General features: G+C 55.5%; 1 protein-coding gene across 1 annotated transcript in view; it reads right to left on the minus strand.

Annotated features, from left to right (window-relative positions):
- NAV1 (neuron navigator 1) overlaps positions 1-13,528 on the minus strand; it is a 150,290-nt gene that overhangs the window by 14,000 nt on the left and 122,762 nt on the right. The window contains exons 12-18 of the mRNA XM_024130562.3: positions 12,524-12,694; positions 11,483-11,535; positions 10,775-10,798; positions 10,588-10,665; positions 7,894-7,977; positions 7,594-7,705; positions 144-265 (exon numbers count right to left, since the gene is read on the minus strand). Coding sequence (XP_023986330.2) covers positions 144-265; positions 7,594-7,705; positions 7,894-7,977; positions 10,588-10,665; positions 10,775-10,798; positions 11,483-11,535; positions 12,524-12,694 — 644 coding nt within the window. The remainder of the gene's footprint in view (positions 1-143; positions 266-7,593; positions 7,706-7,893; positions 7,978-10,587; positions 10,666-10,774; positions 10,799-11,482; positions 11,536-12,523; positions 12,695-13,528) is intronic.

The following is a 13,528-nucleotide window of genomic DNA, read 5'->3' on the forward strand; positions in this document are numbered from 1 at the left end:
GCGGCAGACCTCGCTCTGGGCAGACGCCACCAGGGGCTCCCATCAGATGGGACTCATCGAGGTGGGTTCTGGAAGGCTGGCTCCCGTGCTGAGGTGGTGTGGTCCCCCAGCGTCCCATGCGGCTCCCCCAAACCTTCACCTACCCAGCTCTTCTTCTTCTTCTTTTTGGCATCGGCCTCCTTGCTGCTGCCTATGCTGGAGTGACTGGTGACGCTGTTGAGGCTCGAGATGCTGTCCGAGGAGTTCTGCCTCTTGATCCGGAGTTCTAGGGGCCAAGCACAGGGGGCGAACACAGACACGGTGGGTTTAAAGGAGATGGCGTGAGGCTTAGGGCAAGTCTCGCTGCAGGAGAAAGAGGAACCGCCCACCTCCTCGTCCCCATTCTTCATTTTTTTGGATCATCCTCTCAACAAGCCTTTATGGAGTGCCAATCACGGTTCAACGTAAACAAAGGTTAAGGGATTAAAAAAAACAAGTAGGAAATGATCCCATCCTCAAGAGGCTCCCAGTCTAGTAGGAGAAAAAGCAGCACAGAATCCAGTGCCCTCGGCTTGAGCAGGTGTGACAAGGGGCAGCCCGGGCCAGGCGTCCACAGTCCTATGGACACAGTGACCTGACGCCCTCGGGACTTTCTCCAGGAATATTGGCTGGGGGGGGGGGGGGGTCCAAGGCCACGTGCCCCACATTTAACCCCAAAAAGCTTTAGTTTCCTCATGTGATGGGCAGAAAATCTTTGCAGGTCTCCGAGAAGGTCTGCAATGGCACCAAAATGACGCCCTTTTCTACTACGGAGAAGGAAAGGGTTAATAAAGGAGAAGGCCTTTGAGTGTTGAAAGAACCGAAGCTCTTCAGGTGGGAACACTGGAAAATGATGGCAGGGCTGAAAAACAGCCCCTGCAAAGGCTGTGCAGGGAGCTGGCTGTGCGTTGCGGCTCCTCAGGCTGGGTAGCAGGGCCGGGGAAGGGGGGAACAGCTAGGGGCATGCTGGAGGACAAGCCCGGCGGGGCGAGCCCTGGGGGCCCCTCCTCGAAGGAAGTCTGCCTTGTGCCGAGAGGACTGGATTTTTAAAACCTTATTATGAAATCATTAGAGGCTCACAGGAAATTGGAGAGAAATGGGCGGGGAGGTCCCCCGCGTGCACCTTTGACCCAGCCTCCTCTGGGGTTAGCATCTTGGGTGACCGCTCAACGTCTCAGGAGAACAAGGAGGAAGGCGAAGTGGCAGGACCTAGCCCAGAAGGAGGGGGCTAGAGGTGCCTGTCTGCAGCTGTTCCCCTGTTCAGTGCAGGAGACGTGGCTGGTTCTCTTCTCGCCTCTCCTTGACCAGCAATGGATCTTTCAACTCTCGTTTTCCCTTCATACCACAGGGAAAACAAGATCCTAGGATCCGATGAAGGAATCACCACGCCCCCAAAGCACATGGAAAACCCTTCGCTCCGTGACGATCAAACCAAGTTTTGCTGCAACCCAGCATGCCTCCAGTTATTTTAAAAGGTATGCAAACTTCTCAAGGGAATATGCTTAACTGAAGTAAAGAATTTTTCGTTTGTATGAAAATGGAGCTATGGATCCATACATATTTGTTTATATCTGCATACATAGAAAATTACTTCTGGAAGGTTTACAAGAAACTATTAGCAGTAGTTACCCCTGGGGAGTGGGATTTGGAGGGGGGTTCGGGGAGAGGGATTTTCTCTTTTACCACGCACCCTTTTGTATACTTTACATCAGGGGCTGGCGAGCTTTTACCGTAAAGGCCAGACAGTAAACATCTCAGGCTTTGTGGCCATTTGATCTCTCTTACAACTACTCGGCAAGGCTGGGTGGCATTAAAGCAGCCGCAGACAGTATGTACATTAATGAGCATGGCTGTGTGCCAGTAAAACTTTATTTAAAAACAGATCGTGAGCCAGATTTGGCCAATGGGCCAGGGTTTGCCAACCCCTGGTTCACATTTTCCTCCAGAACGTGTATTGCTTTTGAGATAAATTTAATTTACAATTAGTTACTTAACAACAAAATGAAAGGCAGCAAAACAAGTATCTATCGTCAGTTACTTGGGGGTCCAATTAGCTGTGAGCCTGTCAATTAAATTTTTCAAATATGCTATATGGTACTTTTTTTTTTTTTTAGCGGTACGCGGGCCTCTCACCGTCGCGGCCTCTCCCGTCGCGGAGCACGGGCTCCGGACGCGCATGCGCAGCGGCCACGGCTCACGGGCCCAGCCGCTCCGCGGCACGTGGGATCTTCCCGGACCGGGGCGCGAACCCGCGTCCCCCGCATCGGCAGGCGGACTCCCAACCGCCGCGCCACCGGGGAAGCCCTATATGGTACTTTTAAGAGCAAAGGACGTGCTTTAGAATCAAACAATCTTCAAAACGTTAAGAAGCCTTTTGTGCGTTTAAAATTTTGTGCCACGTACATGTATTACCTATTTACAAGCAAAGTAAAGTAGGTATCATTGCTTTGAGCATTAGTTCTTTGATGGCCGAGCTGAACCTGGGTCAAGAAGAAGGAGGAAAGCATGAAAGCAAAGGACAGGATTCACTTATCCATTCAACACGAATATAGCTGAAGAATCAGGTGTACTCGGGAAACTGGAAATAGCTCAACGTCCCAGACCCATCGCTTAGGAGCTGTCTTTGAGCCAGTTACTTGTCTTCTCTGATCTCAGTCTCAACTGTAAAATATATTTTATAGGCTGTTACCTGCAATAAGCGAGCTAACGTAAGTACCATGCTCAGAACAGTGCCTGGCATACTGGAGATGCTCAACAAAGGCTGGCCGTTCCTGTGGCGGAAGCTGGGGCAGAGCCCGCAGGAGAGGTGATGGGAGACGTGGATGCGGCAGAGGGAACGCGCGTCCTAGACCAGGAGGAGGGTGGCGCTCCTGCTGCGGGGTTTGCGTGCGTTCTCTTTCCCTTTCACTTGCTTTTCTGAAACGTTTCAAACTCACAGAAACACTTAAAGCACAGCACAAGGAAGGACACCCACAGGCCCTCCCCACCATATAACAACCGTGATGTTTTGTTACATGTGCGCCAGTGCACACTCTCTCTGCATACAGACACGTGCACACACATACACACACCCACGCACAGAACATTTTCCTGAACGATTTGAAAGCAAGCTGTTGACGTGACACTTTACCACGAAACACTTCTAAGAGTAAGGGCATTATCTCACAGCATCAGTATTACACCTAAGCAAATTCAAATCGCAGTGATTTCTGATGTTAACTGACGTGGCTGGATCACTCTGGGGGCAGAGTGACAGGAGGACTGTAGCAACACAAGACTAGTTAGGAAATTACTGTGATAACCCAGAAGAAGAGTGACAGCCTAAGCCAGGGGAGTGACAAGACAGAGGAGGACAGACATACAGATCTATGTGTGAGTTACGTGTAGAAGCTAACTGACCACACAGGGTGAACAGGGAGACGTAAAGGATGACGCTCCTATCGGTGGGTTCAGTGACCAGGCAGGTGTTTATACCTGAAGTGGGCAAAAGTGCAGAAGGGAGAGCGTTAAGCACTTGGAAATAGAGGTATGGGATTCAGGAGCGTGACACAGATTAAGAAAAGGGACATAACCGACGAAGAAGTTGTAAAACCCATTGAGTTCATAAATGAACTCAGCAAGTTTGCAGGATTCAAGATGAACATACAAGAAAATCAATTGTATTTCTCTATACTAGTGATGACTCATCTGAAAAGGAAATTAAGAAAACAATTCTATTTACCATAGGATCAAAAGTTAAATTCAGCAAAAGAAATGCAAGACGTATACTGAAGGCTGCAAGACACTACTGAAAGAAATTAAAGTATATCTAAATAAATGGAAAGGCATGCCATGGTCATGGAAGACAGCATTGTGAAGACGACAATACTTTCCAAATTCACGTACTGAGCCAATACAATCTCTACACCAAAATCCCAGCTGGATAATTTGCAGAGATTGACAAAGTGACCCTAAGATTCACATGGGAAAACAAAGGGCACAGAGTAGCCAAAACCATCTTGAAAAAGATCAAATTTGGAGGACCCACACTTCTGATTTCAAAACCTACTACACAAAGCTATAGTAATCCAGGCAGGGTGGTACCTGCTAAGGATAGACGTATGAATGAATTAATGGCATAAAACTGAGAATCCAGAAATAAACCCATATATTTATGGCTGATTGATTTCCTGCAAGACTGCCAAGATAAGCGAATGGGGAAAATAGTCTTTTCAACAAATGGTGCTGGGACAACAGGACAGCCACTTATAAAAGAATGAAGTTGGACCCCTACCTCACACCATATAGGAAAAGTAACTCAAAATGGACCAAAGATCTAAATGAAACAGCTAAAACTATATAAAACTTTCAGAAGCTAATGCAGGAATAAATCTTCATGACCTTGGATCAGGCAACAGTTTTTTAGATACAACACCTAAAGCACACACACACACAAATCGAAGAAAAAAACAGATCAATTACACTTCATCAAAATGGAAAGCTTTGGTTCTTCAAGGTGAAACAGAGCAGGACCCTGTGGTCCCTGCCACCCCCACGTCCTCAGCCTGCCTTTTGTCTGTGGAAAAACTTTAGCCAAAGAATAAGTTTAATCAGAGAAGTGAGAAAATGCAGAAACAAAGGAAAACAGTCAAAGAAGACCAAATAATAATAGGTTAGTCATTAAGCATAGTCAAGGGCCTTTAGTTCCTCCTTAAGGGCTACAGATAATATTCTGAGCCGTACCCTGTGAGCTGTCTTATAGACAGTGAGACCCCCACCAGGTGGAAGAAGTTAACTACATGATGACCAGGCTGTAGCCATGACATAAGCTGCCACAATTCCGAGAACTGGCATCAAGGAAGTGGGAACAAACCGACCCTGGAACTAGAAGATTAACTGTACCTAAAAGAATCAAGATGACGCGGGTCAGACCACCAATGACCAATTTCAAGACGACCGTCAGAGCTGCCTGTGCTGTTTCTGCATGGAGCCCCCTCCCTCTGTCTGTAAAAGCTCCTGCCCACTGATTGTCAGTGGGGGCAGTCGGCCTTTGGACAGGTGTCCGTCCTCCCCACCGGACTGCCGGCATCCAAAGTAAAGTAAACTTTCCTTTCCACCAACCTGGCCTCTTTATTGGCTTCTGAGTGGCGAGTAGCCGGACCCCACTTTCGATTACAAAGGGACAGTATAAGAAAGTAAAGATGACTCACAGAACTTGGAGAAACAACTCAAACAACTTGGAGAAAATATTTGCAAATCGTATATCTGATGAGAGGCTAGCATTCAGAATATATTAAAAACTCTTAAAACTCAACAGTAAAAAGAAAACCTGATTGAAGAATAGGCCAAGGATTTAAATAGACATTTCTCCATAAAGAGATACAAATGACCAATAAGCCCATGAAAAAATGCCCATTATATCCTTAGCCACTGAGGAAATTATAACCCAGATCATAATGAGATACCACTTCACCTCCACGAGGATGGCTATCACAAAAAAGGACAACAGCAAACGCTGGCAAGGATGTGGAGAAACTGGAACCCTCAAGTTGCTGGGAAGGACAATGGTGCAGCTATTCTGACAAAGTTTGGCAGTTACTCCAAAAGTTAACAGTTATCACATGACCCAGCAATTCCACTGCTGGGTGTACACCAAGAGAACTGAAAACATACGTTCACACAAACACTTGGGCACGAGTGTGCATAGTCGTGTTATTCGTAACGTAACAGGCAAAAAGTGAAAACAACCCAGTGTCCACCAACCGATGATGGATAAACAACGTGTGGTCCATCCATACAGTGGGGTATTTTATTCAGCCACAAAGAGGAATGAAGTCCTGACACATGGTACAACATGGATGGAGCTTAAAAACATTAAACTAAATGAAAGAAGCCAGCCACAAAACACCACGTACTGCATGATTCCATTTACGTGAAATGTCCAGAATAGGCAAACGCACGGAGACGGAAAACGAACGGATTAGCGGATGCCGGGGCTGAGAGGAAGGAGGAAGAGGAGGGAGTGATGGCTAAAGGGGTTCAGGGTTTCTTTGTGGGGTGATCAAGATGTTCTGGATTTAGATAGTGGTGACGGTTGTAAATACAACCTTATAAATATGCTAAAACCCACGGAATTGCACGTGTTAAAAAGGTGCATTGTACGGCATGTGAATTATATCTCAATTTCAAAGAAAAAGAGATTACAGAAGGTACCGGATAGACGTGAACACTAGGGAGAGTGTGCACAGTCAGAAGAAAAAGCTGAGGCTGGAGCCCTGGACAAGATGTTTTCCTTGTGATGAGAAAACTCTTAGGATTTACTCTCAACCGCTTTCATGCAGCTGTCTGGGTTAATTGTATTAATCACATGGTACCTTGCATTCTTAGTACTTATTTATCTCCTACCGGAAGGCTGCACTTTGTGACCACCTTCATCCACCGCCAGCCCCCCGCCCAGATCACCCCTCATCCTGACTTTCTCTAGCAAAGCCTGACTGGCTGTTAAGTCCCAGGCTAACCTGTCACTTGGGCCCCATGGAATCCTTGTGATCTCTGTCTCATTGGAAGAGTCGGTTCATTCCTCTCGGAGAACCGAAGTGAGGAACAAATGGGGTTATACACACGCCTGCGCACACACACGTTTATGTCAAAGCGGAAAGTGCTAGTGTTTTAGACCACTTTCTAGGGCACTTTTAGGTTCATGGAAAATTTGAGCGGAAGGTACAGAGATGCCCCTCTACCCCCTGCCCCCCTACATGCACGGCCCCCCCACTATCAACATCCCCGCCAGAAGCTACATTTGCTACACTCGATGGACCTGCACTGACACGTCACTATCCCCGGAGCCCAGAGTTTACACGGGGCTTCGCTCTTGGTGGTACGTTCTGTGGGTCTGGACAAACGGATAAGGACACATACCCCCCATCACCGTATGCTACAGAGTGCTGTCACCGCCCTGCAAATCCTCTGCCTGCCCACCTCCGTTCCCCGCCCACAGCCCCGAAAGCCACGACCCTGTCACCGTCCCCAGCGTCTCGTCTCTCCCGGAACGTCATATGGTCGGAATCACACAACACGCAGCCTTTCCTGACTGGCTCTCTCACTGGGCAGTGTACCCTTAACACGGTCGGCACCTTCTCGTAGTTTGATAACTCATTTCTTTATAACGCTGAGTGACATTTCCTGGTCTGGCTGTGGCACAGTTTATTCACCCGTTTGCCTACCGCAGGACATCGGGGCTGCTTCCGAGTTTTGCTGACTGTGAATGAGGCTGCCGTAAACGTCCATGGCTAGGTTTTTGCGGGGACATAACGTTCCAGCTCCTTTGCGCAGGTACCAAGGAGCGTGGCCGCTGGGCTGTAGAGCGGCGGTACCTCGCGTTTGTAGGAGCACAGTGCTGTCTTCGACAGTCCCCTGAGGTCGGAGGTGAGGACCCCCTCCCTCCCTCCCTCCCTCCCTCCCCCTCTGGGGGGGCGGGGTCACGCCCCGGCCGCTCCTCGCCGACCGTCCGAGGGCCCTCGCCTTCTAGAAGCCTGACGGGGAGAGAAAGGCTGCAGGAAGCCTCTCTCCAGCCCGCCCTGTGGCCGCAAGGCCTACCTTTGGGTGAGGCCTCTGAGGCCTTGAGCGCCCCCTGAATGACGGCCTGGGCCTCAGAGTTCTTCTTCTGCAGAAAGTCTATGGTTTCCCGTAAGTCCAGTAGCTCGGTGTCCTGAGAGAGAAACCAAGTGGCGTCACGGGTGTGGCTGGGGGACGCCTGCCCTGCGCCCGGCCAGGGGCTGGGCTCGGGACTCTCCAGACCCGATGGGGAGGGCAGGGAATCGGGGCAGGTGGAGGATCCAGGGCGGCAGGAGGGAGGGCGCTGGCCCGGCCTGGCCTGCCCCCAACCCGGGCTCTCACCTTCTCCTCGGCTGTCTCCGCCAGGTGCCGCAGACGGCATGTCATGCTCACCAGGCTCTGCTCAAAAGCCGCCACCAGGTTGGCCTGCAACAAACACGTACGGGGGTTCCCCAGGTGCCTGGGTTTGGGGAAGGGCGGGGACGTCTGTGGGAGGTGGCTAAGCTGACTACGGGTTCTCGGAGCGGACCAACCCCTGCGTAGGGGCTCTTACACCTTGCTTCCCTTTCTGGCCCGAAGAACATTCCTGGGGGCCCCAGCTCCTTGAATGATGAAGCGGCACGGACAGCATCAGGGTGGGGCAGGTCTTTGGAGGCGTCTAGAGATGCGACGCCTACTGTTTGCAGAGGTGGGACTGTCCCCGGCTTCCAGGGGGGCGTCACCTCGGGCGCCGTCGCTTTATCCCGGTGTAACTCCTCCCCCAGGGCCCCATCACTCCCAGAGAACGGGTTTGGGACAGCTCCCCCTCCCCGCCCCCCGCGCCCAGGGGGCCTCCGTTCTCGGGTTCTGGCTGCTCTTTCCCTGATCCTGGGGCTGGAGCGGTAGCTTGGGCCACCTCGCGGCAATTCCACAGTCTGGCCACTAGGTGTCGGGCCGGCTCCGCGAGGGGCCCCCAAGGACCTGGTTGCGGGGAGCGGCAGGAACTCCAGCTCCGCCAGCAGGAAGGCCTGCAGGGTAGCGGGGCGTGCTGAGGCTGGGACCAGGGAGGGGGACGCTCGCTCTGGGAGAGGAACGGCCGTGGTTGGGGGGCAGTAAACTGTGGCCCCTCGAGGGAGGGGCGCACTCCGCACAGAGCTCTGGGGGCCGGCAACCCCTGCTTCCCGTCGGCCAGCGGTTCTGCCTCCCTGGGGCTCGGCCGTAGTGTTCGCCCCCTGGCCTTGACACAGGCTGGAGGCCTCTCCGGTCCAGGCCGGGCTCCTTGGCAGGTCTGTGCCACGATGGGGTTACCTCCACCTGCCGGTGGGGGAGCTCCCGCCTTCCTGGCCTTGGGTCACCTCTGTGTGGTCCCCTACATGCCTGGTCTGTGAGCGCACGCCTCCTCGCGAGAGGCCCCGAGACCCCGGCTCCTCGGGGCTTTTCTGTGCCGGCCTCTTCCCGTCTGGGGCTCCCTCTCCTCGGCGGGGGGGCTGCCACCCCGCATCCTGTCCCTCCTCTGAGCCTCCCCTACCCCCAGCCCCACTAGGGAGCCTGTATGCCCTCGGGGCTCAACCGGGGGTCTGGAGAAAGGCTGGCATGTGGGAGGGGGAAGGCATCCAGGCTGTGCCCGGCGTGGGCAGCCGGGGAGTCCCGGCGAACAGGCCACAAGGCCTGGAATCGGGGGACCCTGAGAACAGCAGAGAACCTTCCAGAATCCAGGACTCTGACCCTCAGCGAAAGCCCGTCTCCAAAATTCAGGACCGTCGTGTCTGAGCGTTTAGTTTGTCCTCTCTCACCCAAAGGGAGCTTCCTGTTCTAAGAGAGTCACCTTCTAAATTCCTTCTCTTGGCTCTGGCCCAGACTGGACAGCACGACACTGACAGGGTGTAAATGAGTCAGACAAGCTCATGCTCTCTGACACCCCTCCCCCGCTGCCGTCTCCCAGACATGAATTTCCTGGGCTCTGCCGGACGTGATGGCCTTGGGTGAGGCGCCAGGGACAGAAGAGATGGGTCTCGTTTCTATTACGATTCTCATGGGTCCCCAGTTGTGGGGAAAAGGCTTGATACGAGCTTCGTGCAAGCCAGTAAGAATGCAACTGTCCAACTGAGAGCTTGGGAAAGAGAAGAAAGAGAACAAAGAGAACGGCCAGTGTGCTGAGGACACCGCTGCCCGAATGTATTGGAAACACGCAAAACCGCGGTGCAGGGCCTTCCACCTGATTCCAGGGAGATCCAGGCCTGACAGCTGGGCTCCCCAGAGGGGAAGGGAAGAGAAAAAACCAGCAAGGACTGCGGAAATTGCAGACATGGTTACTTTGTGCAAACACTTGGAAAGCTCCGCAGATCCGGCTCAGCTGTTGTTTACAGCTTTGGGGGAAAATGGCTCTTATGTTCTCTGTTTGCAGCTCGGTCGCTGGGGAGAGGCTTCTGCGGCCTAGTTTGGGGGGCAGCTTCGTTTCTCCCCATCTCACAGGGTGGAAAAACCGAGGCCACGAGAAACGCATTCTAAGCGGATGTAGTCTGGGCAGGCTGAGGGCGGCGACAAGAATGCGGGCTCCCCAGCTGAGCTCAGGGGCCCAAGAAGACAAGGCGGCTGTGGGCGAGGAGCCGGAGCCCGCGCCGGGCTCGTAACAGTGCTGCCGTTCCCAGAGGGAGTCCTGCTAGCCAGCTGTGTGCCTGCCCGCGACGGGGTGGACAAAGACACGGGCAGAGGCACAAGGTTCCCAGGGGTCTACAATCTGACCCGTGACTATTTCTGTCCACGGCCAATGGCAAGGCTGTTCCCACCTCCACGCAGAACCACCGATATAAACCCTTCTCTCTTTCTCTAGGGGCTTCACAGGCCATCGGGGGGGCGCTCATCCCTACCTATGAATTCGGGTGGGGGTGCAAATGGCTCCTCAGAGACACCCCGACTCGGAGGAGGAGACCAGCCCCCAGATCCTCCGCTGCCTGGAATCAAAGCCCACGGGACACCTTATGAGACAGTTCTCCTGGGGCTGAACGCATCTAGTCTGGGCCCAGACAGCTGCCCGGCTGTCCCCTCCCCGGCACTCACGTTGGCGGAGAGCTGCGACGTCAGGGTGGCTACTTTCTCCTGGGATGACTCCAGCGCCCTGCGAAGCTTCCGGATTTGCTGTGAAGGAGAGGGAGGTGCACTTAACGGTGGCAGAAGAGGCGTAAGGCTCGCAAGGAAATGGGGTGCAGGGGTGTTAGGAGGCCGGGGCGAAGGCTGGGGACCCTACCTCAGACTGCATCCTCTCCTCAGCCTGGAGAAGGAGCACAGAAGGGGGGTGGGGGGAGAGGGAGGGAGAAAGAGAGAGAGAGAGAGAGAGAGAGAGAGAAGGCCGTTACTACGGAGGCAAAGGCGGCGCGCAGAACTCGAGGAAGCGAGACGCAGAAGCGCGCCAAGAGGTTGAGGCCCTGTGGCCGGGCCTGGCTCTTCACGGGGTGGGCTCAGACCCCAGACCACGGTTCAATAAAACACGCCTCTGCAGCAGAGGTCACAGCCACCTCCGCCATTGCCAGGAAGGCTAGGAAATGAAACTGCTGATCTGAGGACTAACCCTATGGCCACCAACTTGAAGGAGTAAAGCGTTAGAGGCAGAAGGAACCTAAGGACCAGCTTACGCCTCACGGGCAGACGCGGGCCCAGGGCCCACGAGGAACATGCGGCAGATTCTGCAACAGCGCGGGTTCGGGGGTCCCTGAGCGCGGCCCACCCTCCCGGGCACAGAACGCCTCCACGACCAGGGGATTCTCCGTATTTCAAAGGAGGCGCAAAAGGCGCCAGGGTCGCTCAGGGATTGGCGGTGAGGCCGGAAGGACCACCGAGGTCTAGAAGCGCCCACTTCGTGCCCTAAGCTCCAGGGGCCCCCACCCCGCCCCGCCCCCAGGAGGGTCCAGGGCGCAATCTGGCGCGGGGCGGGGGGTGGGTGAAGCGAGGCTCTTACTGAGGAGTAGGTGGAAGAGGCACTGGAGGCCAAGGACAGCACTGAGCCGTGAACTGCAAGAGAAGCAGAACACAAAGGGTTAGCAGAGCGCTCGGCCGGGGACCCCGGGGAGGGTTCCCGGGAGGAGCGCTAAGGCGGGGGTTCGGGTTCTGATCCTGGAGCAGAGAGGGAGAACAGAACAGAGGACGCGGCCGTGTGCCCCGCCGAGGACTCGCGTTCCGGGCAGAGCTGGCCTGCCGCCTCCGGCCCGCGCCCTCTGACAGCCGGGGCGAGGGCTCTGTCCTCAGCCTGCTCCTCCGAGGGCGCGGGGCTCCGGGAGAGAAGGTGCTCCCGGGCACGTGTCACCGCCTCCCCCATCAGGAAAGCACTGTCGCTGCTGAGGAAGAGGCAGCTCCCATCAGAGCTGCTCAGAACGAAACGCAACTCTGCCTGTGCCTCCTCTTCGCGGTGGGGCCCGTGCAGATGAAAAAAGTCTCCAAGCGCAAGACACTCGTTCTGATTCTTCATGAACGACAGCCCTACTGGGAGAACTGGAGCGTGTCGGCAAGGAACGCCCCCGGGATGCACGTCCTGAAGTCACCAAGTCTCACCCCCAGAAAGCCGGGCTCCAGCTCTGACCACCACGCCCAGAGGGCCGCCCTGAAGCTGGTCTTTGGAACGTTCTTGAAAGAGGAATGAGATGCCTAATTCTCGTACGGCTTTAAGAGCTACCTCTGCGTCCGTAAGCGGTCCTGTCCTCTGATGACGGGGGCGATGGGAGGACGGTGGCGGCGTGCTCCCAGGGCGCCGTCTAAATAAGCCTTCCACGCCGCCTCCCCTCCCCCGCCCCCAGGAGAGGCTCCATCCCAAAGCCCCAGGGCCAGACGGTGCCACCCAAGGTTTGTGGGCCCCCAGACCCTTCAAAGGGATGGGAAGAGCGAGCTGAAATGGCCCAACTGGATGTCCTGTGCAGCAGACACGTGCGCGGTGGCGGCGGCGGCGGGCGAGAGGGGCCCCAGCAGAGCTGGGATGGGCGCGAACGGCGCCGGCATGAAGTCTCACCGTCGTCCGTGGGGTCTCGGAAGGATCCTGACCGGATCATGCCCTTGGGTCTCTCGGCCAGGGACAGGGTGCTCCCGATTTGGGAGCCGCTGTACAGCGCGAAGGCGGCCTCGTGGGTGGGGATGCTGTTGGAGCGGGTGATTCTTGGCGTGGTGGCCGCAGTGGGACTCACTGGAAGGACAGAGGGGGGACAGGGAAGGGAGGGGAGGGCGGGAGAAGAGGCAGGGGCATCAGCTTTGGGTCCCGGGGCGGGGCGCCAGGAGCAGAGGTGGATGGAGGGGCAGGGAGGAGGCCGGCGGGCGGCCGCGCCCGGGGGAGAGCAAGCCCTACGAGGAGGACCCGGCGTCTGAGCCGGGGCCCAAGAGCGTGGCCTGTTCGAACGCCCTTCCCTCGGGCCTGTCTGCCCCGGAGAGGTCGCTTTCGCAGGTCAGGCTGGGGGCCTGGCAGCTTTTCTGAAACCTTCGCGTCACTTGGATGTGCCGATGAAAACGGGGTGTCGTGTTTCTCTAACACACAACTGGCTGCCGCCGGGGAGGCCTGAGAGTTCAGAGCAAGACTCAGATCCGAGTGACGAAGAGAAGCAGCGGGAGACAGGGGTCAGGCTGTGGGGGGGGAGGGGGCTCCCCATGAAGCACGCCGCTCTGGGCGCACTCCCCGAAACACGGCCGGTGCCCAGCATTACCCCGGCTGCAAGGCCAGAGCCGGCAGCGTGTCCGCAGCCCCGCCGCCTCGGCCCCTGCCTCTCGGCGTGCGTGCCCGCGGTGGGGGTGGCGGGCTCCTTGGACACTCCGTGGACGTCCAGTCTCCAGGAAGACCCGGGAGGAAGACAACCCCACCTCTCTCGGGTCCCTCCGGCGTGTGTGAGGTGATGATCGTGGCTTGGCCCGGCCCCCCGCATCCCCCTGTGTGGTCTCCATGGAGACGGACAGCAAGCTGGCCCCGCCCTCGCTATACTGGCTCTCAGGGACCAGATGACCTCCCCTTTAGCATCGCGCCCTTCTCTAG

Source organism: Physeter macrocephalus, chromosome 4 (assembly GCF_002837175.3).
Source record: "Physeter macrocephalus isolate SW-GA chromosome 4, ASM283717v5, whole genome shotgun sequence".
Taxonomy (NCBI): Eukaryota; Metazoa; Chordata; class Mammalia; order Artiodactyla; family Physeteridae; genus Physeter; species Physeter macrocephalus.